Raw genomic sequence first — 24,484 nt, 5'->3', positions numbered from 1 at the left:
TCTTCCTGCTCTGCATGCACATGTTTCAATGAATGCTTCAGTAACTTCGTTTCTCATTTTGTCCATATCAGGTCTTCTACCCAGTATGAGCCGTGCACACTCAAGTACAGCAGCTGCCGTGGCCGCTTTATGCGACCATGTCTCTCTTCATCGTGACAACTCTCGCGCAGAGCGCAGAGGCATATGAGCCACGGTTCCTACCTCTTCGCCTCCCCTCTCAAGTCGCTCCCCAATCCATACCCCCTGACCTTCTCCCACTCAACCTTCTGCCTCGTTACAGGCAACTGCCGTCGCAAAGCCTTAAAGCTAGTCTCATTCATCCCCACAATCGTCCGATTGACCTCCTCCTGGTACTGTTTCTCCACCGCGGCAATCTTGCGCACGATACTCGCTCCATCTCCCCCGTCCACAGACACGCCGTCAATCTTTTTACTCGTAGTCAGCGCCACATTCCCGTCCTCGTAATAGTGTACATTCACGTTAATACTGCCTGAGAGCGTCGAGCTCGACGCATCGTAAAGGAACTCGCTGCGCCATTGCCCGCTGATGAAATTCTTCGGCGACGATTTTGTCGAGGACATCAGAACCGCGATGCTGTTGTCGTCGGGTGTTGCGCAAACCGAGTACGCGGAGGTAGATGTGGGAGGGTAGTGTTCTGAAAAATGGGCGGAGAGGGACTTCTCGATCGCGCTGATCAGATTCGAATGCTTGGTGTCGTGGGTGTAGGATTGCGGCGCGCTGGCCTTGGACGAAGAATGGTCGAATGCGAAGGATGTCGACGACGAAGTGTCGTAGTACCGGTCTGACGAGGGGAGTTTGTTGTAGGAGGATATTAGGACCTAGACTTAAGTCAGCTTCGTTGTCGACCAGGGATTTAGGACAGCCCCTGTTTCCCTGAGCCTTCAGGGGCGCTGGAGAGGGTCTTACATGATCGCTTGCACCGGGTAGCTTGACGGTGGTCAATTTCTTCTCGTTGTATTGCTGGAAGGCGGGTTTTAATTTGGCTGTGAGGGTCGGGTCATCGACTGATGTGAGTGCTTTGATGTCTTTGACCACGTCTGCGAGCTCCGAGGGAGGTGCACCTTCGATGAAGGACGAGGTGATGTCCACGGCCGAGCCCATTGTTCCGTTTCGTGTACTGGGTTATTTGTGCTTATGGTTGACGATCCAAGAGTGGTATTGTTTGGCGCTGTCAGGGCAGGTTGGAGGAAGATCGTTCAGGGAGTCGCAGCCTGATGTGGGGTATCAGACTCCGTATAGATCTACACTTTTCGACGCGAAGCACGTAATGTTTTTGCAATGAAAGCCGCGATATCAATGTTGACAGTATTCACGATCATGGTAGCTTCCTCATTCGGTCTCCCCTTGATACAGACTGATGTTGCCCTGGGCAAGAAAAATCAAATGTAATACACCTGCGTTGAATAGAACCCCGAAACGCCTCGCTTCCATCAAAAGTGCCCCAGAAAATGTTTTAGTCAATGCTCATGCTCATGATTCCTTCGTTCGTTTCAGTCATTCCTTGCAAGCCAACCTTTTTCGTGCCATTCAAGCTACCTGCGCTGTTACTGCGGTCTCCTTGGTGTTGGCCGTTCGCTTTGGGTGGTGGAGGTTTAGACCAAGCCTTGTCGTTATTAAAGACTGGGCTTTGCGGAATTACCGGACTGCTTTGGACACTCATACCGGGAGAGACTGCGCGGCGTTTGGTATAAGATGGATCAAAATCTTCCTCCCTGCGTCGTTTGTTATTGACGCGGCGCGCCACTTCACCTGCGGTGGGTCCATTCGGGGCCAGCGGCGTAACCGATCTAGATCGTGAACGGTTGAAATGTTTTAGTGCTAAATTGTCTGGAAGTGAGGAGCCCGGGGTGTCCAGAAGTTCATCACTGATCGCGGATGAGCTCTCGCGAGGTAGCATGCCAGGCGGAGGTGTCCGAAATCGGGTCGGATCGAAGCCTTCCCAAAATTGTGGTCCCCCCGAATGTCTTTCTGCTTGACGGCTGAAGCTATCAGGCGCAAGCACAGGTGTTGAATCCATAATCATGTCTTCGATAGAATCTTCCACCGCTTCAGCTCCAAACCCGTTGTTGGATGGAATGATGGGGGACGTGACTTGCAACACGGTGGGATCGTTCTCCTGGACTTGTCGAACGACTTCTGCTTCGCGTCGAGCTTCGCTTTCGATAGGCTGCGACTCTTCGGCCAGCTGAGCGCGAATCCGAGCGAAGCCTTTCGATTTCGGGAGGAGGTTGCTTCTCCGAGTAACAGCTCTGCGAATGACGCCACGAGGGCCCTCAACGCCAGGACCGTCCATATCGGAGGAGGACTGCCCAGTAACAGCTTTGTTGGTGTTGTTATCTTCGCTGTCCGACAAGTGCAAATCGTTGGTACCCAGACTCAAACTTTCGCGCCGAGACTGGATTTGCCGTTTGGTTAGTCCCGTTCCAAAGTAACTGCCGCTGGCATTCTCCACGCTCTTCAATACACCAGGTGACAAAGGCCCTGGTGATGGCTTGGAACTATTCATGCTGACACTGCTGGAACTATGTTGACTTTTCCCCTTTTTCATGCGAGCTCGCCTAAAGCTCATCAGATGTGGTTGGAAACTCATGAGACTTGCTTGTGCAGGAGATGGCTGGTTATTCATCCACTCCAGGCCTGGGCTATTCATGAGACCCGTGATCAGTCCTGCGTTGACCCTTGATGCAGCAGGTGTATTCAGGATTGCATCGTCCATTTCGCGGTCAATAGCCATATCGTCAGAATCAGAATCACTGTCGGAATCAGAGTCAGACCCTAGCATATTAATGCTGCTGACGGAACTGGACAGATTTGTTTTCTCGTTCGACAAAGCGTGCCACAGATTGCTAGACTGATTGCTTGGTGATTCAAGCACATTGTTTGACATGCTCTTTCTTGCGGGTATTTGGATGCCCCTCCCAATGTTGGGTGAAGCATCCGGAGAAGCCTCTGCTAATGTTGTCTGATGCAAGCTTGTGCAGGCTCTCGTATAGTCTAGACCTCGGGACCTCCTAGGAAGCATGGAAGAGGGAGAACCATATATCTGGGAAGAGTCCAATTTTGGAGACAATGGCACTCTGGGAATGTCGGCCCCAGAGGGGTTTTCTGAAGCGACTTTTGTAGACATGTTGAAACTCAGCCCGCGAAGAGGGGTGGGAGGTTTGCCCGGGGTAGAAGGACTTGTGATGGCCGAGTCATCCTTGGAAACTCGTCGATATGGCTCGCGAAAGGCTGGCGAAGGAGAGAGGACTGGTTTGGGGGCGTCTGAGAGGGATCGAGGTTTGTTGGGTGAACCTCTAACGGTGTTTCTATGGGACCGTGGAGTAAGCTCGCCCTCGCTCTGCTCAATCTGTTGCGTCAAGGTTGACTTGCTGGACGGCGACGCACTCCCGACTGGCGGGGCGTGCATGATGGAGGTGGACATTGCGTTATCGTGCTATGACAGCGCCAATTGATTGCTGAAAGAAGACATATTTGGTGGAGGTTGTCGCGCTCACATGTCGCGTTGGTGGTTGTCGCAGTGAAGTATCTGAGCAACTGCGTCCGCTTGTGGTCGTATATATCTGTTGGAATGTCGAAATACTGTTGGTTTGCGGTCGAAGGTCAATGTGGTCGACGGGCGGCTAAACCTGAAGGGACCGAAGTCGCAGTTGTGAAGGGAGGGCGTTTCACGTGTAAAGCAGGCGAGCCGGGCAATTTCACCCGGGCGTGCACTTCAACCACAACTTAGGCACTTCCAGAAATCAAGTGAGGACCTGAACCAAAGAATTCGATTACGATATGCTGCCAAAGTGATCTTCTCATTCCTTTATAAAGAAAATCATATTCAATATTACTATTACTCCCACTCTGCAACGTCCTCAAAGCCTTCATTAAATCGAGCATAAAATTGCCCATATCACATCCTACCAATCTTTTATCCGCACCCCGCAGGTCACCCGTCGTGCCGTGTCACTCCAATCAATTATCGAATCCAGTGGCGTCACACTCTTGACCAGTCAGAAACAGATTTCACCCTTGAGGCTCAAGTATTCTCTCAAAATCGAGCCTTGCGGTTTGTCATAGAACCTGCTTGCATCGGTCGCCTCCCTGGCCGCGGTCATGAGTAATCGCCGTGTCAAGTCTCTGGCTCTGGAGGCCGACGACTATGATGCGGATGACTACGACGAGTACGCTGGTGGTGACGACAATTTTGACAGCGGCGGAGACAGTGAGCTCTCGCCAGAAGACAAAGAACAGATGCGTCTAGGCGCCATCAAAGTCCGAGAAGCATTAGGCTCAGCCATACCCGTATCGGACAAGGAGATCCAGGAGACTCTGTGGCATTATTACTATGATGTCGGAAAGTCTGTGGTCTACCTGAAAAGTAAGGACCTTTCATCACAAACTGATACTCTCTCACATTTCTCTCCAGATCAACACAAAGCTACTCCTACCCCTCTAAAGAAACAGTCGAACGTCTCAAAGAGTAAGTTCGCTCCTTCGTACTATTCAGCCTTACCACTTGCAAGACTTCGATTGAATCGTGGCGGTCATGATTGCTCCGAACAAGGCATTGTCGAAGATGCTGATGCTCGCCAAGAATCTGCCGCATCAGATGCATGCTCGACACCTTTTTCTGCCACGGATTTCTTCAAAGATAGTCCCTGGCTGCATGTCCCGGATCATCGCAAGGGTGAAATCATCATCGAGCCTCTCTACCCACGTCTGGGACTCCTGGGAGGTGCATCGAATGGAGGCAAAATGTCGAAGTTGGCTGCATTGGCCGCCAAACGAAGGCAGAAGGAAAGTGGAAGGTCAGAATCGAGTGCGACAGATGCACCAAGCCCTCAAGACGATTACACAGCAAGCTTGAACAAGCTTCGAATCAGCCATACCAGTAAACCAGGACCTGGCTCAAACCAACGAACAGACTCTTCCGACGCAAGCTCTGTCAGACTCGAGCCTGACCTACAGGACCGGAAGCAGCAGCAAGACTCGGCATCTCAACAGGCTGATGAAGCAACGGCAGGAGAAACACCTGATTTTTCGGTGGCAGTGGACTCCAACATCCGGGGACGCCCCTCAGCATTTGCCAGCATCATGACCAGCCACGATCAAAATCGTCGCCTTTCGTCGCCACATAACATTCTCCCCATCCATGACATTGCTAAATTCTTCGACTTTGCAGATCCAAGTCCTGACGATGTTGTGACAAAGGCACAGACAAAAGGTCGGAATTAGTTCTGCAAAGTCGAGCCACCTGAACAATAAGCTGACAACGTCGCTATTTAGCGCCAACACCAGTCAAACAAAAGCCCAAAGACACACCCAAATCTAAGTCCACACTGTCAAATGGTGTCCAGGACTTGTCAATACAGGACGTGCCCAAAATCAAGAGCAAGAACATAGATGTCATCTCAGAATACAAGAAGATCAAGCGGAAAAATGCGGCCAATTTTGTGGTTATTGGTAAGCCATACATTGTTGTTTGTCCCGCAACATGCTGATATTGTGCAGGCCATGTTGATGCTGGTAAAAGTACCTTGATGGGCAGACTGCTCTTCGACCTGAAAGCTGTTGATGATCGAACAATGGAGAAATACCGGAAAGAGGCTGAACGTATTGGAAAAGGCTCGTTTGCCTTTGCATGGGTGCTCGATCAAGGCACTGAAGAAAGAGCTCGCGGCGTCACCATTGATATTGCCACCAACAACTTCGAAACGGAAAAGACCAGCCTCACCATTCTTGATGCCCCAGGGCACCGAGATTTTGTGCCGAACATGATTGCTGGAGCCAGTCAGGCAGACTTCGCTGTCCTCGTTATTGACGCGTCAACGGGCAATTTTGAATCAGGTCTCAAGGGTCAAACCAAAGAACATGCCCTTCTTGTCAGATCTATCGGCGTTCAGCGACTGATCGTCGCCGTCAATAAGATGGATGTCGCCGACTGGTCTCAAGCACGGTTTGACGAGATTCGGCAGCAAATGGCCGGCTTCCTGTCTAGTGCCGGATTTCGGCCGAAGAACATCGCATTCGTTCCCTGCTCCGGTCTACAAGGCGGCAACATTCTCACAAGGGCTTCAGATCCCAAGGCGTCGTGGTATTCTGGCCCAACGTTGGTAGAAGAACTGGATCTGTCAGAGCCATCCACGCATGCGCTGGACAAACCTTTGCGAATGACCATCAACGATGTCTTTCGAGGAGGCGTTCAGAATCCGTTGTCTATATCGGGGCGAGTGGAAGCTGGTAACATTCAAGTTGGCGAGCAAGTCGTCATCATGCCTAGCGGAGAAAAGGCGCAAATCCGAAGCCTAGAGGTCGACGACGAGCCACAAGAATGGGCAGTGGCAGGCCAGAATGTCGTCCTGAACCTGACGGACCTTGATCCCATCCATCTGAAGACCGGAGATGTTTTATGCAGTCCTGTATCGCCGGTCAAAAACATCACCAATTTCACGGCGAAATTACTGGCTTTCGAACACCTCACGCCGATGAACATTGATGTGCACAGAGGCCGTCTACATGTACCTGGCCGAATCATTCAGCTGGTGGGAGTATTAGACAAGGCCTCGGGTGCTGTGCTGAAGAAGAAACCGAAAATCGTCCAACCTGGTGCTGTCGTCCGCGTTGTTGTACAGCTCGACCAGGCTGTTCCCCTGGAGGCGCCATCCAGGGTCGTTCTGAGAGCAAATGGAGAGACCGTCGGGGCTGGCTTGATTGAGTAAAGAATCGAGATAATGAACTTGAAGCGAACACCATGGCTATTCAACACCATCTTGTGCCTTGTGATCATGAATTCGAGGCAAACACCGGGCGTATCGACTCACCCCTTGTGCCTTGTACTCAAAGCGCACGCTGGGGTCAGCTCTTCTTTTTTTGTCGTTGATTATGGCGGAGATGAGTCTGCTATGGCGTCGATTCTGCAAAGATGCGCCCACAGGCGGGTACAGAGCATGAGACCTGGACCCAAATCGATACCACACTTGTGCCTGAACCTGAAGCAGAACCGACCCTGACCTGCGTCCGAACCAAACAAAACTGGACGCGACCTTTTGGACCTTTGGCTTGTTTTCTTGCGTGGAAAAGTTGGCACTGCTTGGCTCCTACCGAGCCTGAGGACCTACTTGTTCCACCTACTACCGTACATCTATTTTAATTCTCGATCTCTCTCACGCCTCTGGATCCCTCACAAGGCTCTACTGCAGGTGATACTCATCTTGGTGGTGAGGATATCCATCAGAAGTCTTTTGCGTCAGACTCGGGTGATCTATCCACACAGCTTTGCATCTTTGTGCCGTCGGCCCTTACACGAAAGGCCAGTAGTTTATTACCTCTCCTCGGCTACTTCACGTTGAGGTACTGAGCAAGCGACCATCTCAGATTTGAACGCCGTCAGAAAGCCAAGCAGCCTTGAGAGTGAGAAGTCCTGACACTCTGGGCGTACCGGTCCTGCAGGCTTGTCTCATTTCTAGCTCGATGACAAAGACTACGGAAAAATGGATTATCGACACACTTTTGCGTCCAACGACCTTGAGGTGCTTCGGAGCTCTCTTGGACTTCCAGCAGAGTCTCTAGCAAAGCCTTCTCGATGTGGCAGTGTTCGCAGTCGCAATGTCGTATTCGGTCTCGATCGATTTTGAGGGTCTGTCAAGCATCATGGATGCCACGACGACTTCTCAAGGTCAGGTTGGAATTGCAATCTTCGACACGCGGGATCTCACCCCTTCTTTGTCTTCCTCTTCTTCCGTTGGAAGCATGATCACCACCCACAACTTTGTCACGGGCTCATCTCATTACTGTGCCTCTGCCACCAAGAGGTTTCTGTTTGGCGAGACAATCACGATATCCCAGCAAGAAATGTTTCAGAAACTGGAGTCCGTAATCCCCCTCACGAGAAACATTATTCTTGTGGGACATGACATTTGGAACGATTTGAAAGTATTACGATACCTGAAGTTTGATACACGGACATCGATCTTGGGCATTCTCGATACCCAGCAGATCGCCCGTGAAGTTCCTTCAACAGCTGCCAGCTCCGGTAGGCTTCGCAACATCTTGACAGAGCTTCGTTGCCCATTTGATGAACTTCACTCAGCTGGAAACGATGCCAACTTCACACTACGAGCCTTGTTGTTATTGGCAGTCCAGTGCTATGCTAGTGAGACACTCTGTCAGGAAGATCAACGGACGCTAGAATTGATCAGGGAAGTCGCACAATACCCCATACCAAACAGGCGGGATTTGAAAGAAGCCAGGGCACTTAAGAAGAAGATGAAAAGGCTTGAAAAGTCTCGGAAGCACCAGGCGAAGTCATGGGACACTGAGACGAAGGAAAGTATAAGAGCAGAACGAGCAGCCAGGAGGATCACGCGAGAGGATGGCGACCTGCAACTCCTTTGACTTCGGCCTCAAACATTTTAGACATAACCAAATGCAGAAACTCTCGTCTTGATAGAGTGTCGTAACATAAGGACTTCGTTCAGGGATCCTGTTAAATTCGATACATTCACAATCCTCAATCGGCTTCCCATGTGGTTCAGGTCAACCTCGCCTGCGGTGCCTGCGCTCGCTGAAAAAACACAATATACGCCTGCGGATTTTGCAGCCGGTCACCAGGCGACAGCTTGTTCGGATCGACATCGTAGTTCCGCTCGTCGTCAAATTTCCTCCAACACCCCCTGCCCTGGTCCTTGACAAAACTAATATAATGGCCGCCATCTCCACTGTTGCCCAAATGCCTCAACACGCCATACGCGTCGTAGCTGGAGGGTGGCGTAGTCGCCATGTCGACCTGACCGTCCTGATCGGGCATATTCGGTGGACGAGGGATGACAAAGTCGTCCATGGTAAGTCCATAGAGAGGAAATTCAATGGGCGTGTGTATCTTCTTGGCCTTTTCATGCTTCGAGGCGGCAAAACGCTTGAAGTGTATGACCAGAAACTGCGGCAAGCGGGTCAGGATGATCTGCTTCGTGGCTTCACGTTCGCATTTGCAGTAGGGGCACCTCCACAGTTCGGACAATTTTTCCTCCCGACAATAAGAGTTCAAACAGTCGTAGATATGCCCGGTGCCCGATCTGGGGATCTCGATGCTGATGCTGTAAAAGGCTTCGTATGTAGTCGATGTCCGTTTGCACGTCAGGCATCGCAATCTGGAAGCATGCTGCCCTGCAAATAACGACGATAAGAAACTGCGGTCGCGATGCTCGTAGCGCTGCCATTCAATAGGACTAGCGCGCGCGATCTCCATTTTCTCTCTCTGCATCTCTTCTGCAGTCGTCAGTGGTCGTAGCGGCGTACGCTCCCAGTTGACGTTCAAATCTTCGTGCAGACAATCGACCAAGAAGTCAAAGAACTCTTTCGCATCTTGCTGGCGGTCTATAACCCATTCGCGGTTCATTCGACCACAAAAGTTGCGGAATGTGGAAGGTTTGATGACTTCATTGTCCCCCTGCCAGACAGCCTGGATGAGATTGGCGTAAAGCTTGGGCATGATACCGTTGCTGCCTTTCCAGTTGTGCTGAACGTATCCCTCGTATACTCGGTCGTTGAAGAAGGCGGACAGAGGAACTGTTGCAGACAAGCATTGCAAGGTGGAGTTCATGTAACAGGTGACACCAAAATTGGTGAGGCCGGTTCTGGGCAGCCTTCTGCTGCGAACGGAAGTGGCAGATGAGTAGAGGGGTGGGCGGGTGGCCGAGGTAACCCTTGCAAGTGACGGTTGCGGTGCGTTGATGTCGGCTTGACCTGAATAACTCGGTCGAGGGATGGCAGGTGGTGGCCTCATTGGGACCTGTGGTACACTGGGAGCAGCATTAGGCATGTACGCAGCTGGATGGGACGGAAGTGGTCTTCGAGTCGCCGGCATGATCATAGACTCCTGCTGCTTTACTGATGGGAAACGACGCAAGAATGTTTCGTAGTCTGGAACAAATGGCGATGGAGGAGGTGGTTCGTCGTCTGTTGCAGGATACTCCTCGTCGCTAGCGGATTCGTTTCTTTCTGTTGGCGTCACCTCTTCCTCCCTCGCCTGTTGCCGCCAGGCTTCTTGCTCACTTTCATCCAGGAATTTGTGGTCTCGGAGTCGTCTATTACGTACTTCGTATCGTGAATTGGCGGAGACCAGGCGTTGTCGTGCGACGGGCCTACCAGGGCCCACGGCAAGTCTTTGCCGCGTCGTGCCTAATGTGGCAGCCGTCTTTGATCTCGCAAGAGACTGAGATCCCATATAGTCAACCCACGCGTCAATACCACCAGATAATAGTGCAGGTGGCCGTCCGTCCCTGAGGGGTTTCGTGTCATTGAACTCGTAAAGGGTATCATACAGCGCTCTCAATGCCGGGGCCTTGGTCATTGTTGGTGGACCTCTTAGATAAGAAATATCGCTTGTACTCTGGTCATAGTACACGACAATGTCGAATTCGTTTCTCCGCGAAAAATGCGACTGTTCAGTATCCGGTGCTAACACAAGTCGATCCTCCAATTCTTCTGCAGAGACGCCTTCTTTCAGGGAAATAGGTTCAATGCATAATATCGAACTCGACAAGATGTGTCCGTCGTCGAACAGAACCCGTTCTCGGGTGTCGATGAGTAGAACATTATATTTTCTCATGTACTCGAGCAAGGTAGGTGCATCTATCGAAGGTTTGTGAGGCAGCTCGCTAGAACTGCTCTTGACGATCAACGCAGAGTTTACTCCGTTTGGAGTTGTCGGTCTATAGGGGGACGAGAGTTCATCGCGGGTTCTTTGCAGGTGTAGTGAGGTGTTTGATGAGTTTTGCGATTGATTGTAGTAGGTATGCTTTCTTTCGGTAGGTGGCCGTCCGCCCTCCGCAGACAAACGATTGCTATTGCCATGGAAGCCGCCAGGTGTTGTTGTGATTGGGCTATAGGTGGCATCTGGTGGTTTTGGCATTGACATGGATGTCACAAGAGGTACTTTTGGTGGGATTGAAGGTCCATTGCCGGAGTTTGGCATTTGTCGAGGCCCATTCACTCGGGAATTCGGGGAGCCATTGAGCATCGAAGAAGAATGTGGCACATATGATTGCGGTCGGGGAGCGGATCCAGCACCTGGCTGGAAGTCACTCGGCTTGGGCATCGAAATGATGGTTGTATCTTCTTTAGCATTCCCAAATCCCCGCAGACGAGCGAATCGCTGGCTCAGATCGTTAGGAGCTTCGGTAAGTGGCCTTCCCTGCAGTCCTTCGGGCTTGGGCTTGCTGATCGGACGTGCGCGGTCTATCCGCAGAGATTCCGGAAAGTCTGAAGAAGGTCGAGGTACGCCTTGACCCGTTGGGTTGCTATGATCTCCCACCGAGAGAGGTCGGCCTGCTCCTGGCGTCAACGTAGCAGGCACTCCGAAACCAGTAGAATAGACAGGTTTCCTCGACACTGTCCGAGGTTGGGTCCCGTGTCGTGCATTGTTGTCTTCGATCAGGGCTTTGATTTGGGTCATCTGATCATCCATCTCATTCAACCTCCGTCGCGCAGCTCTGTACTTGCTGCTCCAAGACTGGTTGTTATCCCAGAGGCCATAATCCCTATGCTTGGGAATGTGGTTGACAGCGATCTCGAAAGCGCGAAGGTAGTGCTTGTATGCCACGTCCGGCCTCCGGAAGTCGACCGAGTTTTTTGCGGTCGCGATGCATGTTTCGACATCGTTCAGCCACTGCCCCAGCGAGCCGTCCTCTTGGAATGTAGTGGTGGCATCTTGAATGATGTCCTTGATATGCGGAAAGACCCTCTCTGAGCCAGAGCCCGGTTTGGAGTCTTTGTGATCGGTCCAGCTGGACCTGGATGATGGCAATGTGCTGCCTGAAGTGGAAGAGGTCTGGCTCGAGAAAGAGGACGAGGATGCATACGCCGCCATGGGGTCGTCTGCGAAATGTATTATCGAGAGATCATTGCGCACTAGACACGGATCAGCATCTCACAACGTATGAGGTCTCTCCGTTCGAATGTCCGGCGATCTCAAGATCGCGGGGGATGCGCTGGACAGTGACGGTGGCAATCAACGGGATCGCAGGGCCAAGGTGAAATGGGTCTTCAAGCGAAATAGGTTATTGACGGCAAGAATGGATGACAGTAGGAGGATTGGAAAGTACTAGCAGTCGAGTAGATTCCATGTGTGCTTTCAATCACAAGCCAGCCATGCGAAGCGGCAGCGCCACCCCAGAAAGACCTAGAGACCTTCCACTTCCGCCTGCAGCTGCGGCTTACGATGGATGGCTACACAGTAACTTAGTGGCTGAAATGCTGATCCAGTTGCCAGCCTTGCGGGGGAACAAACTGCGGCGAATGACAGACGCCCGTGCCAACTGCGGCATCCCAGCCTGACGCATACTGAGTCTCCAACATGCGGACGGACATGGCAGCATTCAAGTAGTTTTAATTGCTACCACTACGATTTGTCACTCATCACCATACATCAACTGTACAGCAGTTTTTCTGCTCCCTAATCGGACTGAGAACGCTTCTCCTACTTGATCTTCCCGACTTTTATCCAGTACTCAGGGCTACAATCATCCTATAATCTTGGAATCGTTCTACATCTAGTCCACGGCCAATCCAAGCCATGGCCGGATGGTTCACCTCAGGCAATTCTGCTCTCGATGAGCAGATCGAGAAGGCCACATCCTCCAGCTTAGAAGATATCGCCACGAGCCTCGAGATCTCGGACCTCATCCGATCGAAAACAGTGCAGCCTAAAGATGCTATGCGTTCTCTGAAAAGGCGGATAGGCAACAAGAATCCCAACATTCAACTTTCAGCGTTGAAGCTCACAGATACTTGCGTGAAGAATGGAGGATCACATTTCCTGACCGAAATCTCGTCTCGCGAGTTTATGGACAATCTGGTCTCACTACTAAAAGCATATGGTGCTGCCACGGTCAATGAGGACGTAAAGGCCAAAATACTGGAATTGATTCAGACCTGGGCCAGCGCCACACAGGGTCGATACGAGCTATCATACATCAACGAGGTTTACAAGACATTGCAAAGAGAAGGCTTCACTTTCCCACCCAAGGTCGAAATCGCAAGTACTATGCTTGACAGCAGTGCACCGCCTGAATGGTCCGACAGCGACGTCTGCATGCGATGTCGGACAGCGTTTACTTTCACAAATCGCAAGCATCATTGCAGGAATTGTGGCAACGTCTTTGACCAGCAATGCTCCTCCAAATCGATCCCGCTGCCACATCTGGGCATAATGACACCGGTCCGAGTTGATGATGGATGCTATGACAAAGTGACGAAGAAGTCTGGTGGTAGTGGTGGTTCCGAGCGTCGGGTTTCGTTCGCACCGAAACCGACAACGATGCAACCACGCAGTGCACGAGTAGAGGCGAGCAGTTTTGACGAGGATCTTAAAAAAGCTCTAGAGATGAGCTTGGAAGAGGCCAAAGGAATATCAAGTTCAGGCTATGTCCCTCAGTCGCAACCGAAGCCAGAACCGGCAAAGTCCAACGGCGCGTCGGCCGACGAAGAGGAGGATCCAGATCTCAAGGCTGCCATAGCACTGTCTCTCAAGGATGCAGAAGAACAGGCGAAAAAACATGCGGCATCGATTAAGAAGTCCACATCTGACGGAGCGAGCTCTACCCAGCCATTTGTAATGCCCAAGAACGACTACGAACTGTCTATGGTCGAAGCAGAGAACATCAACCTGTTCTCGACGCTAGTTGACCGCTTACAGCACCAGGCCCCAGGCACAATTCTCCGAGAACCACAAATCCAGGAGCTATACGAGAGCATAGGCAAACTCCGACCAAAGCTGGCCCGGACATTAGGCGAGACCATGTCCAAGAACGACGCACTGCTCGATCTACACGCCAAACTGTCGACCGTAGTCCGGTATTACGACCGCATGCTCGAAGAGCGTCTAAGCAATACCTACAACCAGAGAAACCCCGGCTATGCAACATACGGCATGCCATCACCTGGTGTCGCTCCCCAGCAATCAGCCATGTACCCATCAATAGCTGCCGGCCCTCCACCATCCATGAACACCGGCCCTGGTGGCGCAGAGAACTTCTACTTCAGCAACGCGCCCATCGACTCATACGCGGCACCGCCCCCTCACCAAGCGCCATCCATCCCACAACCACAACGCTCATACTCCTTTTCCAGCCAGAAGCAAGATCCGCAACCGTCACAATACCCGTACGCAAACCAGCATCCACCCCAATACAACCAACCGCCATCTCCAACAATGTATCAACACCAACCCGCGGCACCATATCCGTCCCAACCGCCCGCTGACCCGACACCGTCCGCATATCCCCAACTACCACCTCCGGACCCTCAACAAACGCCCATACCGTACGCGCAGATGGCACATATGCCGCCGGACGCCGGGTACCAAGTACCACAGTCACAACAGCCCTATCAACAACAAGCCCAACCTCCGGCTCAGGCCCCTCCGCAGAGCTACCCACCAGCACAAACACAGCAATACTCTCCTCCGCAGCAACAACAACAGCAACCACCGCAGCAGCAGCAGACCGCGCCAGCTTCATACGCGCCCTACCCCACGTACACCCAAGATCAATTCCCTTCCGCGCCTCAGCATGCGCCAGGATACACACAGCAGCAACAACATCAGCCGCAACCCGTCGCTGTGGAGGAGAGTCTGATTGAGCTATGAAAAAAGACAGCATTCTCCTTTGTATGGAAGCGAAAGCGAGTCTTGAATTTTCCGACTTGCTAGCACCAAGTGTATTGGTCTTCCTGAGCAGGAGTTGACACCAGATAGGGTGCATGTCTTTGTGTCACAAGACAATGCGACTGCCGTGCTTATTCTCATTCTCTAGCGCATCATGGCGGTGATCTTTTGCCAGACCTTGTCCAACGGCGCAAATAGCTAGCATCAGTCTTGAGGGATTGCGTCTTTCTGAGCATTGAAACTGGAATAAACCCGGCATGAATTATGATCCATTTGGCCTATCTACGATAGCATTGTTTTCAGGAAGAGGAGATCGGTCAGATCTCGAGATAGTGAATTAGCATCACTGAATAGCCCTTGCAACAGTCACTGCCGTGATTTGACCTGATTTTCCCTCGCTTCATTTACTTAGAAATCCCATGATAACCAATGACTGTCCTTGTACTCATGCTCTATATTCTCCTCCCCAGCCTCGTTCTTTCTCCACACCAATTCGTCCCAGCGGTCGACATGAAAGTGTAGGCGAGACGTTCGAGAGATTCTGCGTGCGACCTCATCCTTTTCCTTGTGGTCAGATCTCGGCTTACTTAGAGGCATTCCAAGTGCCTTGCGCCGACGTGTATCTTCAGTCTCCTGTCGCTCATGACGGGCAAGGCGCTTGGCAACCTCATTTGCCTCTTGGAGGCCCACCAGCTTCCTCTTACCCGGGTACTTGGCCACCAGAGACTCAACGAGACGGTATTTACGCCATTCTCTGTTTCGTCTGGGGTGGTCATCGTCACCATCAATGTCCGTGGTAATGTGGTTTATGATATCGTCCTGATTGTACCTGACACGGTCGCCGACAAACTTGGGTCCCATGTCGATGAGGTCGCGAGAGTAGTTGGCGAATGCCACTTCTAGAGGCACCATACCTGTGGCATTTTCCCAGTGAAGCAACTCCGGTTTGAACTCGACCAGGAACCTCACGATGTCTTTCTGCCCATCTCGAATTAGATTATGAATAAGATAATCCCCACTGGTATCCATTATCTCTAGGTCTCTGCCTAGAGATAGCGATAAGAGTATCTGGAGACTGTCTTGCCAGCCGTTCGGTCCCTCAACCCCCTCGACGAATAGACCTAGGGGAGTCTGGCCCCTATCACGGAAGACAGTTGTGGCAATGCCTTTAGAGCGTTCAAGCAAGAGCGACGTGGCAACATCTTGGTCAAGTATTCGAAGCACAGACCGAAGCAATGCTGGATTCGTGCGGTCAAAGTGGGAAGATCGAAAAATGCTGTGCAGAACATTTCGGCCCGCTTCGTCTTTCGTAGCCTGATTGGCGCCAGCTGCGATTAGCTTTCTCGCAGCATGGTATCGCCTGGCTTCGTAAGCCACCTGCAGAGGAGTCATGCCATGGGCGGAACGATTTTCCAAAGCATGCGGCATCTGATGAAGCAAGTAATCGAGAACTGGCTGAGTCCCGTCCTTGTTCGGTCTTGACAGCACCGCCAAGTGCAACGCAAGTTGATTGCTGGTTGCCAGTCAATCGCCCAGAGATCCTTCAAGACCGCGCTCTGCCTGCATCAATGCCTTGATGCGCTTGTCGTTCTTGCATGAGTCTGCAAATTGCAGGTAGCCACGGAGTGGGGCGTCCGACAAGAAATACTTGGTCGATTGAACATTTCCATGAAGGATTGCTCTCAGTAGGGGAACTCCTATATCATTTCCGACCTTGGTACCACGATAACCTCTGCCGGCATCCGCCCAGTCTTGACGCTTCCTGCTGTGCACGGTGAGTCCTTGATAGTATCTTGGTTTCTCATCCACTGTAGCCTTCGAAGAGTCGACCAACGTCTCAAGGGGCAGCGCAAACCCGGTTGTCTTGATGATCTCATCTATCAACTCGACTCTGCCCAATCTGAGGGCCAGCTCAAAGTCTTCCTTTTCGATGTCGGACACCCTAAGGCTGGTCTCATCCTTTTGAATTACAAGATCGTTCTGAGTCTTGATGAGGAATTTGAGGAGGTGCAGGTCGTTTGTGAAGATCGCGTACCGCATCAAGGATTGTTGGCCGCCGTCGTTGATGTATGCAAGGCATTCTTGAAACCACACCAAAGACGGAACAGACCGACCTTGCGTAAATACCGAATTTTGCGGCTCGGCGTGCCAACCACCAACGAAAGCCAGGCTGGCTTCTCGCTCCTCGATATGCTCGTCAAGAGCGCGGGCACCTTTGCATTTCCATGTTACCATAGTAGGCGGAGATATCTTCGAGGTGCTGCTGGAGGCGACCGCGAGTACATCATTGACTGTGAACGTCTCGTCCACAAGTTGTGCAAGTACGTTGATCTCGGAGTTCCTCTCCAGGCCTTGCTCATTGCCTCGATCAAGGTCACCGTCATTGCTGCCGTCGAGCTGTATGGTGTAATCATATCGCTCGGACTCCTCATCGGGTAGATATTGAATGGTAGCGATCTGGACAACAAGTTTAGCTACCTCAAGATGGCCTCGGAGGACAGAGATAGCATATGGGCTAAAACCCCGAAGGTCCGTGACAGCGACTTGAAGAGGGCGAGAACCGGTCATACACAGCGATTTGACGGTTTCGCCATCACCTATCCATGCCGCCTCGAACAGTCGTAGATACTTTCCTTTCTTGTCTGCATTCAGATCTGCGACTTTGAACGAGATCTTCGTCTGATATGGCACATTTTTCTCGTTGTGCTGCCATTCTTGCTGTCGTAGGCGTCTGTCACGGCCCCCCTCCTTCGTCCTTTGCGGATACAATTCATCGAAGGTCTTTGCACCATTCTCCACAAGCCTCAGTTCCAGGGCCACAAGTTCGGAAAGAGTCTTTCGTACGGCAAATTCTTTCTCGCGGCTGCCTGGTTCCGAATACTTCTTGGGAGATGCAAGCTCTCTCTCGTATTCTTCCACCTGATAGCCGTAGGCCCTTTTAGCTTCGCGCAAGTCATGATATGCTGTCCAATACTGGTATGATTCGGGTTGGTAATCAAGATACTTTTCGTCTTCCTCCAAACCTGTCGGCTTCTCCGGCCGCGCATCGAATGTAGTTTCCAAGTACTGTTCCAGTATCTTGATGTGGTTCCGCACTGCGTCTAAAAAGGATTCCGGCGTGCTCCAGTAAACGTGCACAAAAGATTGAGCTGCTTTGGAGAGAGTATTGACATCCTCGCCCTGGTCGAGAAATTGATTGACCAGACCGACCATTCCCATGTTCAAGGCGACTACCAGTGGTTGTTCGACTTGTCGCTGATAGAGTTTTTGAAAGGCTTCCGGATCATTTGGGATATTGTTGCCACGTCTGTACAGACCATCGGCGAAGGCCTCAAAGTCGATATGAGGTTTTAGACCAGCAGCAAGAAGAATGTTAACTACCTCCATCTTGCGAGTACGAATCGCTGTAATAAGCGGAGATTCGACATCGAGGGTCGGTTCGTGTCCCGATACTGACACAATTCGGCAAGCTTCATAAAAGTCGGTCGCACTTGTGTTCTGGAGGGTCTCCAATATCAATATATTGGCGTTACTAACCGCGTAGTGCAATGCAGAAATGTGGTCCTTGTCAGCTTGAGTGCACGTTGCGCCGTGTTCAAAAAGGGTTTTGACTGTCCTATTGGCTTGTTCTAGTGGAAGTTGGAAGGCCAGGACGATGGACAGAATGGCAGCGCGGGCGTTCCTCCAGCGTGTCTGTGTCCAGAATGGACGTCCGTCGTGAAACGACTCCAAGATCTTGACTGGGAGCTGGATGTCAGCATCATACTTGTTCACGAGGACATCAATGATGTTGCCATGACCACCGAGTATCGCGAGATGAAGAGGGGATAATGGAGCGTCCCAGGCGAGGACATCGACATCGTATACATCTGGGTCGTCTTTGTTCTCGGTCGATGGGTCGGGGTTTGGCTCGATGTCGCCCACTTTCACGAAAGAGCCTTCGGTCATTCTCTCGTGGGCTTCATCTTCGTCAGTCATATCCTCGTCTGCATCGAAGGACTCGCTTTCATCATCTTTCGCATCTTCGGTCTCCATAGCATCAGCTATCACCGCTCTTCGGGCCTCCTTTTGCGCCTCTTCTTTGCTTAGCCTTTCTCTTTCGTTGGCAATACTCTTTTCCAAAAGGTCATCAAGCATTTGCACTTCACCACGATGGGCAGCAATGTGCAGAGCGGTCATACCGTTGTACAACCTGGCAGTGAGCCGAGCACCGTGCTCGATGAGGCATTGCACGATTCCTGAAGTGGAACACATCGCAGCTAGATGCAGAGGCGTCCGACCCGTGTGATCGCGCCGGTTGATGTCGGTTACCATCGGCGAAGAAAACCAATCTCTGACTGCTTCCAGGTCTTGGTCGACGATAGCTTGACACAGTCTGCTACTATGTCCGATGTACGCCATCTCTGTCCAGTCCTCGCGGTGATGGGATTGAAGCTCCCAATTGCTTGCCTTCCAGGGTCGTCCCTGAGGAAGGCGATATCTCCCGAGATATAGCGATGTCCTTCTTCGTCAAGCGCCGCAAAGTCCGCGTCACTATCTGGTTGAGGGCAGAAGCCGCAGCAATCGTGGATGACATCGTTCGTAGAACCAAAAAAGGCCGGATGACGATGCAATATGGTCTTCCTGTCTTTTGGTCTGTTCCATTCGGCGTTCAATAACAGATCTTTCGTGAAGAGCAGTTTCTCAATCTTCTTAGCGTGGTAACGCGGACCATACGGAATGGTGAGGGTATTGTAATTGGAGACTTCCTCGGGTTCCACGAACCATTCGGCAACGTCGTCAGGCTGGACGTCTTTGACATTTCCAGGTAGCTGATGAAAGTTGGCCCGCCAGGGCAGTCGTGGACGACCTCGTTCCTCTCTGAGTTGAGCAAGATATTTGTCCCGGTCATCAGGATGGGGGAGCTTTTCCAAGACCAACAAGCGTGCAAGGCCCTGTACCCTCGAAAAGGATCTTTCGAAGATGGTAGGGTCAATCCGGTCGCGCTCGATTGCTGGCCAATACACTTCAAAGCCGCGATGTGAATACTTGGAGAGTCTGTTCTCATATGGCGGGGATCTTCTGGTGAGGTCAAGGCAGTTTGTCTGCGTCATGAATGCTGCTAGAGCCCGTGGTGATGCCCAGACGTTTTGACCGTCATAAGCAACGCAGGAACAGTCCACATCAAATCCAGTCAACACCTCCGAGATATTCTTATACAAACGGAGAACGATTTGGACATGGCGAGTCGGGTATTGGGACACAATGGTGATGGCATTTTTGGTACGGACTGTGGTTGTTTCGGCTAGTATGCTGTCACGAATGCTCGTTTCGATTTGTTTGATCTTCTCAATAGCGTGCTCCTCATCCAGACCGTACAAGAAGAGGTCGACATCAGAAGCAGGAGCAAGCTCCTCATGATAGTATCTTCGAAGTGCACGCTCTGGTGTGTCAGCACAGTCTGCTCGGAAAGCTTGACTTAGTTACCTTGGATTCATCGTGTGGTGCAACCACGGGAAGCAGACAGGTCGCAACAGCACTTCCAGCAACCACAACATTATTCCAGTCGAGGTCCACGAGGGACGACTCAGAGAAGATGTTGAAGTTTGTTCTGAATTGCTTGGCCGTATTGACTGTTGCGGGAGAGCCGTTGGTCTTTCGGAATGCATCACGGAGAGGGAGCAGGAACATTTCCTTTTCGGCAACCGTCTCACGAGCGAGATCTCTTGCTCGAACAGTAAGCTGTGCAGCATCAAAAACAGAGACCAAGTGATTGATGGTTACAGCAGGATGATTCGGATGCTGCGCATAGACCTCTCTCAGCTTGCTTTCGAAGGCCTTGAAAGGTTGCACCGCGTCGGCCACAGCAGCTTGGGTCTGAGGAAATTTGTTGACACAATCGACAAATTGAGAGGTTGGAACTGGTAAGGGAGGGAGTTCCATGGTGACGGATCGGTATCAGCAAACGTTCTGACAATGGCAGACAGCTGAGTATGTCGACCAAGCCGTCGTAGAATTCAGAACGAAATGGTATCACCAAAGCAAGCCTGTGTTCAAAGCAGTAGGATAAGCGACTAATGAATAGCAGAGTGGGAGATGGGCACTTCGATCATCGTGGATTTCAGACTCTCAGATCGTCCGCAAGAGACAACTTATATCAGGAAACACCGGCGACTTGCTGGGTGGGAAGAAACGACGCGCGACGCATCTGAGCAACAGGCACCTGCAGGAGGTCATAGTTGGGCCTTCCGAATCAAGCGAGCAGCATAGGATTTAGTGACATGAATCTGCTTCAAGTTGCCAGGATTCTCACGATAATGTCTCGATACATAGGCTGAAGTCCAGTCATTAAGGTCTAGTTGCTGCATTGCCGTACCCGAGCTGGAGTTGGGTGCCTAATCTTGCCTAGAGGTCTTTGTCAGTACGCGAGACAGCGCTCCAATAATTCACCGTCTGGTTCAAGAGCAAAACATCTGGTCAGAGATACATCTTGATCTCAGCATTTCATCAGACCAGGTGATGCATCAGTCGAAAGAAATCAAGTGAGACGGAAAAGCGAGAGATGAGATGATGTGGAGGTGGTTGACAAGGAAAGAATGTTGATGGAGAGCGAAACAGCAAGAGAAAGACTTGCGCAGCAGGAGCTCATGCTTCTCTGTACACAGCCGGTACGGGCGAGTATGGTGACCCGTATGCACAACTCTCCACGAATGGCGAGGCTTTGACATTTGGTGGAAATTTTGAGATACATCAGGAAAGCAGCACACGAGCAGTCCAACACCCTCATACGAGGCATCTGACATGATCCTGCTCCTGAGATCGGCAAGGAACACCTGTCAGGCCTCGAAGCTTCCCTTATTCGCACGGGCTCCAGCCAGGATAGCGACTTCCAGATTTTCCACTAAACCGGAGTCATCACTACTCTCAAAAATGGCCAACGACCATATTTTAACGCTATCATGCCCGGACAAACCTGGGATCGTCCACGCCGTGACCGGCATATTCGCAAAGTACAGTCTCAACATTCTTGACCTGCAACAATTCAGTGACCGAGACTCCGAGAAATTCTTCATGAGAGTCCATTTCGGCCCAACCGAAGACACAGCATTCCTACAACCCTCCTTTACCTCTCTGGCCAACGATATCAAGATGGACTACGATTTAAGACCGGTCGCACAAAAGCCCAAAGTGCTAATCATGGTCTCCAAGATCGGACATTGCCTGAACGACCTGCTCTTCCGTCAAAAGACAGGCCAACTCGCCATCGACATCCCAGTCATCGTCTCCAACCATCCAGACTTCGAGCCCCTTGCCAAAAGCTACAACATCGATTTCCACCACCTGCCCGTTAACAAGGACACCAAGGCCGACCAAGAGAACAAGATCCTCGAGCTAATCAAGCAGAATGACATCGAGCTGGTAGTCCTGGCGCGGTACATGCAAGTGCTGTCGCCGAAGCTGTGCGCAGCCATGTCCGGCAAAATCATCAACATCCACCACAGTTTCCTGCCGTCGTTCAAGGGCGCGAAACCCTATCACCAAGCCTATGAGCGCGGCGTCAAGATCATCGGGGCGACCGCACATTTCGTCACGGCCGACCTTGATGAAGGCCCCATCATCGAACAACGCGTGGCTCGCGTCGATCACGCCATGACGCCCAAAGAGCTTGTCGACGAAGGCAGCAATGTCGAAAGTCAAGTCCTCGCCTCGGCCGTCAAATGGTGGTCCGAGCAGAGGGTGTTCCTGAATGGCCACAAGACCGTTGTCTTCAATTGATCTTTGTTATGTGCCATATGAAATCCTTCGATGAGAATGTAGATATACATGTTGGGTATGAGATGGATCTAGACCACAGGATAGACAGAAAATGCCAGGCTATGTCGTAGAACATGTTAGATCAATGGCGGCTGCGACCCTTGAGTATCTGCCCCCTTCACAACTCATCCTTTACAATCCCAGCCGTCTTACCCGTGCCAACGGAATCCTTGACCATCAACGCCATTATATCCACCAGCAAATCACTCGCCGCAACACTCGTGACCTCAGCCACCGTATCATAAGGCGGACTCACCTCAACCACATCGGCGCCCACCAACTTGACCCCCTCAAGCCCCTTGATAAAGCGCTTGACCTCGCGCGTCGTCCAGCCTCCCGACTCCGGCGTGCCCGTAGCAGGCGCAATACTCGGATCCAGCACATCGATATCAATACTGAGGTAAACAGGCGTATCTCCCACAGTTTTTCTCACCCTGCGAATAATCCCATCCATGCCCTCCGGGTCATCAATCTCCTGGGCCTCAATGAGCGTGAACCCAACCACATCCCGATCAATCACATAATCCTGGGGACTGAACAATTTGGTCCTCAGCCCGCCATGCACGCTCGTGCCCTTGGATATACAGCCCTCCCTTGACGCATGCCAGAAGAATGTCCCGTGCGTGATGGCGCTCTGCTCCGACGCGATGCCCGTGTACCCAGCGTACGGATCCCACGTGTCGAGATGAGAATCGAGGTGAATGACACTGATCGGGCCGTAAACTTCCTTCAGACTACGCAAAATAGGCAGCACAATGCTGTGGTCACCACCGAGACTGAGCACGCGAGGATGCGTCCACTGCTCACCCGCCGCAACCGTGGTGTTATGCCACAGTACTTGTCTGTACCCTTGCTCCATCTGCTTGAATGCGTGCTGCGCATCGAACGGCGTGATCGGGATGTCGCCGCAATCCACGATGTTCAGCCCGCCTTCGGTCAGCGGATCGACGCCCCAGACCGTGTTGTAGCTTCGGCCTTTCTTCTCGCGCGAACTCGCGGCACGAATGCCTCGAGGTCCAAATCGTGCGCCTGGTCGATACGATGTCGACGTGTCATATGGGAAGCCCACGATCGCAATGTCTAGAGGCGAAGAGTGTGCCGCAGAGAAACACCGTTGCCATGGTAGATGGGCGAATGTGACGGGTTGAGAAAACGGTAGGTCCTTGTCCAGATCCTCAATCGGGTGCTTGTAATTAGGTCCAACGGGAATAGACGAAAGATCTGGGATGGTATCTGTATGGCCGTGTGCGTGCGCATGAACAGATCCAACCAGAGACAAAAGGCCTGCCAGAGCAAGGCAGAGCTCTCGGATGGTCGTTGTCGACATGATTGTTGATGGTGGAACGGCCTTTCTCACGGCACTTTTGAAAAGTCAAGTCTGCCCTTCCTGAAAATACGACCTACCTTTCTAGCTCGCGGGACTACACCGAGTTCTTATAGTATAACAGATACATGGTTAGCAGCTGGGATCTCCACCCGAATCATGTCCACATGGCGACAGATACGTAGTAAATTGACCATAAGGACACGCAGAAGGCCAAACGTCAACGGACATGTCCTTTCCCCCAGTCAATTTTCACACAGATCTGCCGCTAGAAATGCAGCTGCCATCTCCGTTGTGCTCCACTGGCGGCGCTATTGGGTGCATGATTCCGCACCGATTGCGCCTGCGAGCTATCTCCGGCCAGGCCCTGAATACGACCACGACTAGCTAGATAGGGTCTCCAGAATGCAGGGTTGAAGGTACGAGTAGCACTGGAAGGACAAGTATTTGAAGTCGGTAACAACTGTTCTTCACTCTGTCCGTACTACCAATACAATAAACCAAGTGAGTACGCCTGTATGACTTCCCAATCCATTGGTACTCGTTTTAGGGTATCAAAATTCCAGGTTCAATCCGTGCAGGTATGGCCTGCGATGCAGCAATGCAGCTCCTCGATGCTGCCCAGTCTAAAGCGCCGTCAGTGCTGAGCATCGCTCATCTCCTGTGATCCTCGTGAGACGTCCAAAGCCACTGTC

At 51.7% G+C, this 24,484-nt stretch overlaps 9 protein-coding genes across 9 annotated transcripts; 4 read left to right on the top strand and 5 right to left on the bottom strand.

Annotated features, from left to right (window-relative positions):
* Window positions 1-32: 32 nt before the first annotated feature.
* EDD37DRAFT_626136 (capping protein muscle Z-line, alpha) lies at window positions 33-1,214 on the bottom strand. The gene is made up of 2 exons (XM_062816283.1): window positions 928-1,214; window positions 33-839 (listed from the first exon to the last, which is right to left on the bottom strand). Exons 1-2 carry the CDS (start codon window positions 1,120-1,122, stop codon window positions 198-200), a joined length of 837 nt encoding a protein of 278 aa, XP_062671897.1. The 5' UTR covers window positions 1,123-1,214; the 3' UTR covers window positions 33-197.
* Window positions 1,215-3,759, bottom strand: EDD37DRAFT_626134 (uncharacterized protein). The gene has a single exon (XM_062816282.1). The coding sequence runs from the start codon at window positions 3,443-3,445 to the stop codon at window positions 1,475-1,477; it is 1,971 nt and encodes a 656-aa protein (XP_062671896.1). The 5' UTR covers window positions 3,446-3,759; the 3' UTR covers window positions 1,215-1,474.
* A 49-nt stretch (window positions 3,760-3,808) lies between these two features.
* Window positions 3,809-6,830, top strand: EDD37DRAFT_326761 (elongation factor EF-1 alpha subunit). Its single transcript, XM_062811510.1, has 5 exons — window positions 3,809-4,387; window positions 4,436-4,489; window positions 5,192-5,233; window positions 5,296-5,472; window positions 5,521-6,830. Exons 1-5 carry the CDS (start codon window positions 4,123-4,125, stop codon window positions 6,726-6,728), a joined length of 1,746 nt encoding a protein of 581 aa, XP_062671895.1. The 5' UTR covers window positions 3,809-4,122; the 3' UTR covers window positions 6,729-6,830.
* Window positions 6,831-7,386: 556 nt separating this feature from the next.
* On the top strand, window positions 7,387-8,556 carry EDD37DRAFT_327061 (Polynucleotidyl transferase). The gene has a single exon (XM_062811513.1). The coding sequence runs from the start codon at window positions 7,615-7,617 to the stop codon at window positions 8,401-8,403; it is 789 nt and encodes a 262-aa protein (XP_062671894.1). The 5' UTR covers window positions 7,387-7,614; the 3' UTR covers window positions 8,404-8,556.
* On the bottom strand, window positions 8,472-12,267 carry EDD37DRAFT_326780 (ubiquitin thiolesterase). The gene has a single exon (XM_062811512.1). It carries the CDS (start codon window positions 11,873-11,875, stop codon window positions 8,540-8,542), a length of 3,336 nt encoding a protein of 1,111 aa, XP_062671893.1. The 5' UTR covers window positions 11,876-12,267; the 3' UTR covers window positions 8,472-8,539.
* Window position 12,268: 1 nt separating this feature from the next.
* EDD37DRAFT_326766 (uncharacterized protein) lies at window positions 12,269-14,872 on the top strand. The gene has a single exon (XM_062811511.1). The coding sequence runs from the start codon at window positions 12,581-12,583 to the stop codon at window positions 14,651-14,653; it is 2,073 nt and encodes a 690-aa protein (XP_062671892.1). The 5' UTR covers window positions 12,269-12,580; the 3' UTR covers window positions 14,654-14,872.
* EDD37DRAFT_679231 (uncharacterized protein) lies at window positions 14,873-20,662 on the bottom strand. The gene is made up of 4 exons (XM_062819679.1): window positions 20,138-20,662; window positions 19,068-20,091; window positions 16,222-19,035; window positions 14,873-16,122 (listed from the first exon to the last, which is right to left on the bottom strand). Exons 1-4 carry the CDS (start codon window positions 20,591-20,593, stop codon window positions 15,080-15,082), a joined length of 5,337 nt encoding a protein of 1,778 aa, XP_062671891.1. The 5' UTR covers window positions 20,594-20,662; the 3' UTR covers window positions 14,873-15,079.
* Window positions 20,663-21,261: 599 nt separating this feature from the next.
* Window positions 21,262-22,505, top strand: EDD37DRAFT_325508 (formyltetrahydrofolate deformylase). The gene has a single exon (XM_062811503.1). It carries the CDS (start codon window positions 21,452-21,454, stop codon window positions 22,424-22,426), a length of 975 nt encoding a protein of 324 aa, XP_062671890.1. The 5' UTR covers window positions 21,262-21,451; the 3' UTR covers window positions 22,427-22,505.
* EDD37DRAFT_326554 (arginase family-domain-containing protein) lies at window positions 22,315-23,877 on the bottom strand. Its single transcript, XM_062811508.1, has one exon. It carries the CDS (start codon window positions 23,790-23,792, stop codon window positions 22,584-22,586), a length of 1,209 nt encoding a protein of 402 aa, XP_062671889.1. The 5' UTR covers window positions 23,793-23,877; the 3' UTR covers window positions 22,315-22,583.
* Between the last annotated feature and the right edge of the window lie 607 nt (window positions 23,878-24,484).

Source organism: Exophiala viscosa, assembly GCF_022695815.1.
Source record: "Exophiala viscosa unplaced genomic scaffold EDD37scaffold_3, whole genome shotgun sequence".
NCBI lineage: Eukaryota > Fungi > Ascomycota > Eurotiomycetes > Chaetothyriales > Herpotrichiellaceae > Exophiala > Exophiala viscosa.
Note: the sequence above shows the minus strand (reverse complement) of the source record. Positions and strands in the feature narration are given on the sequence as shown.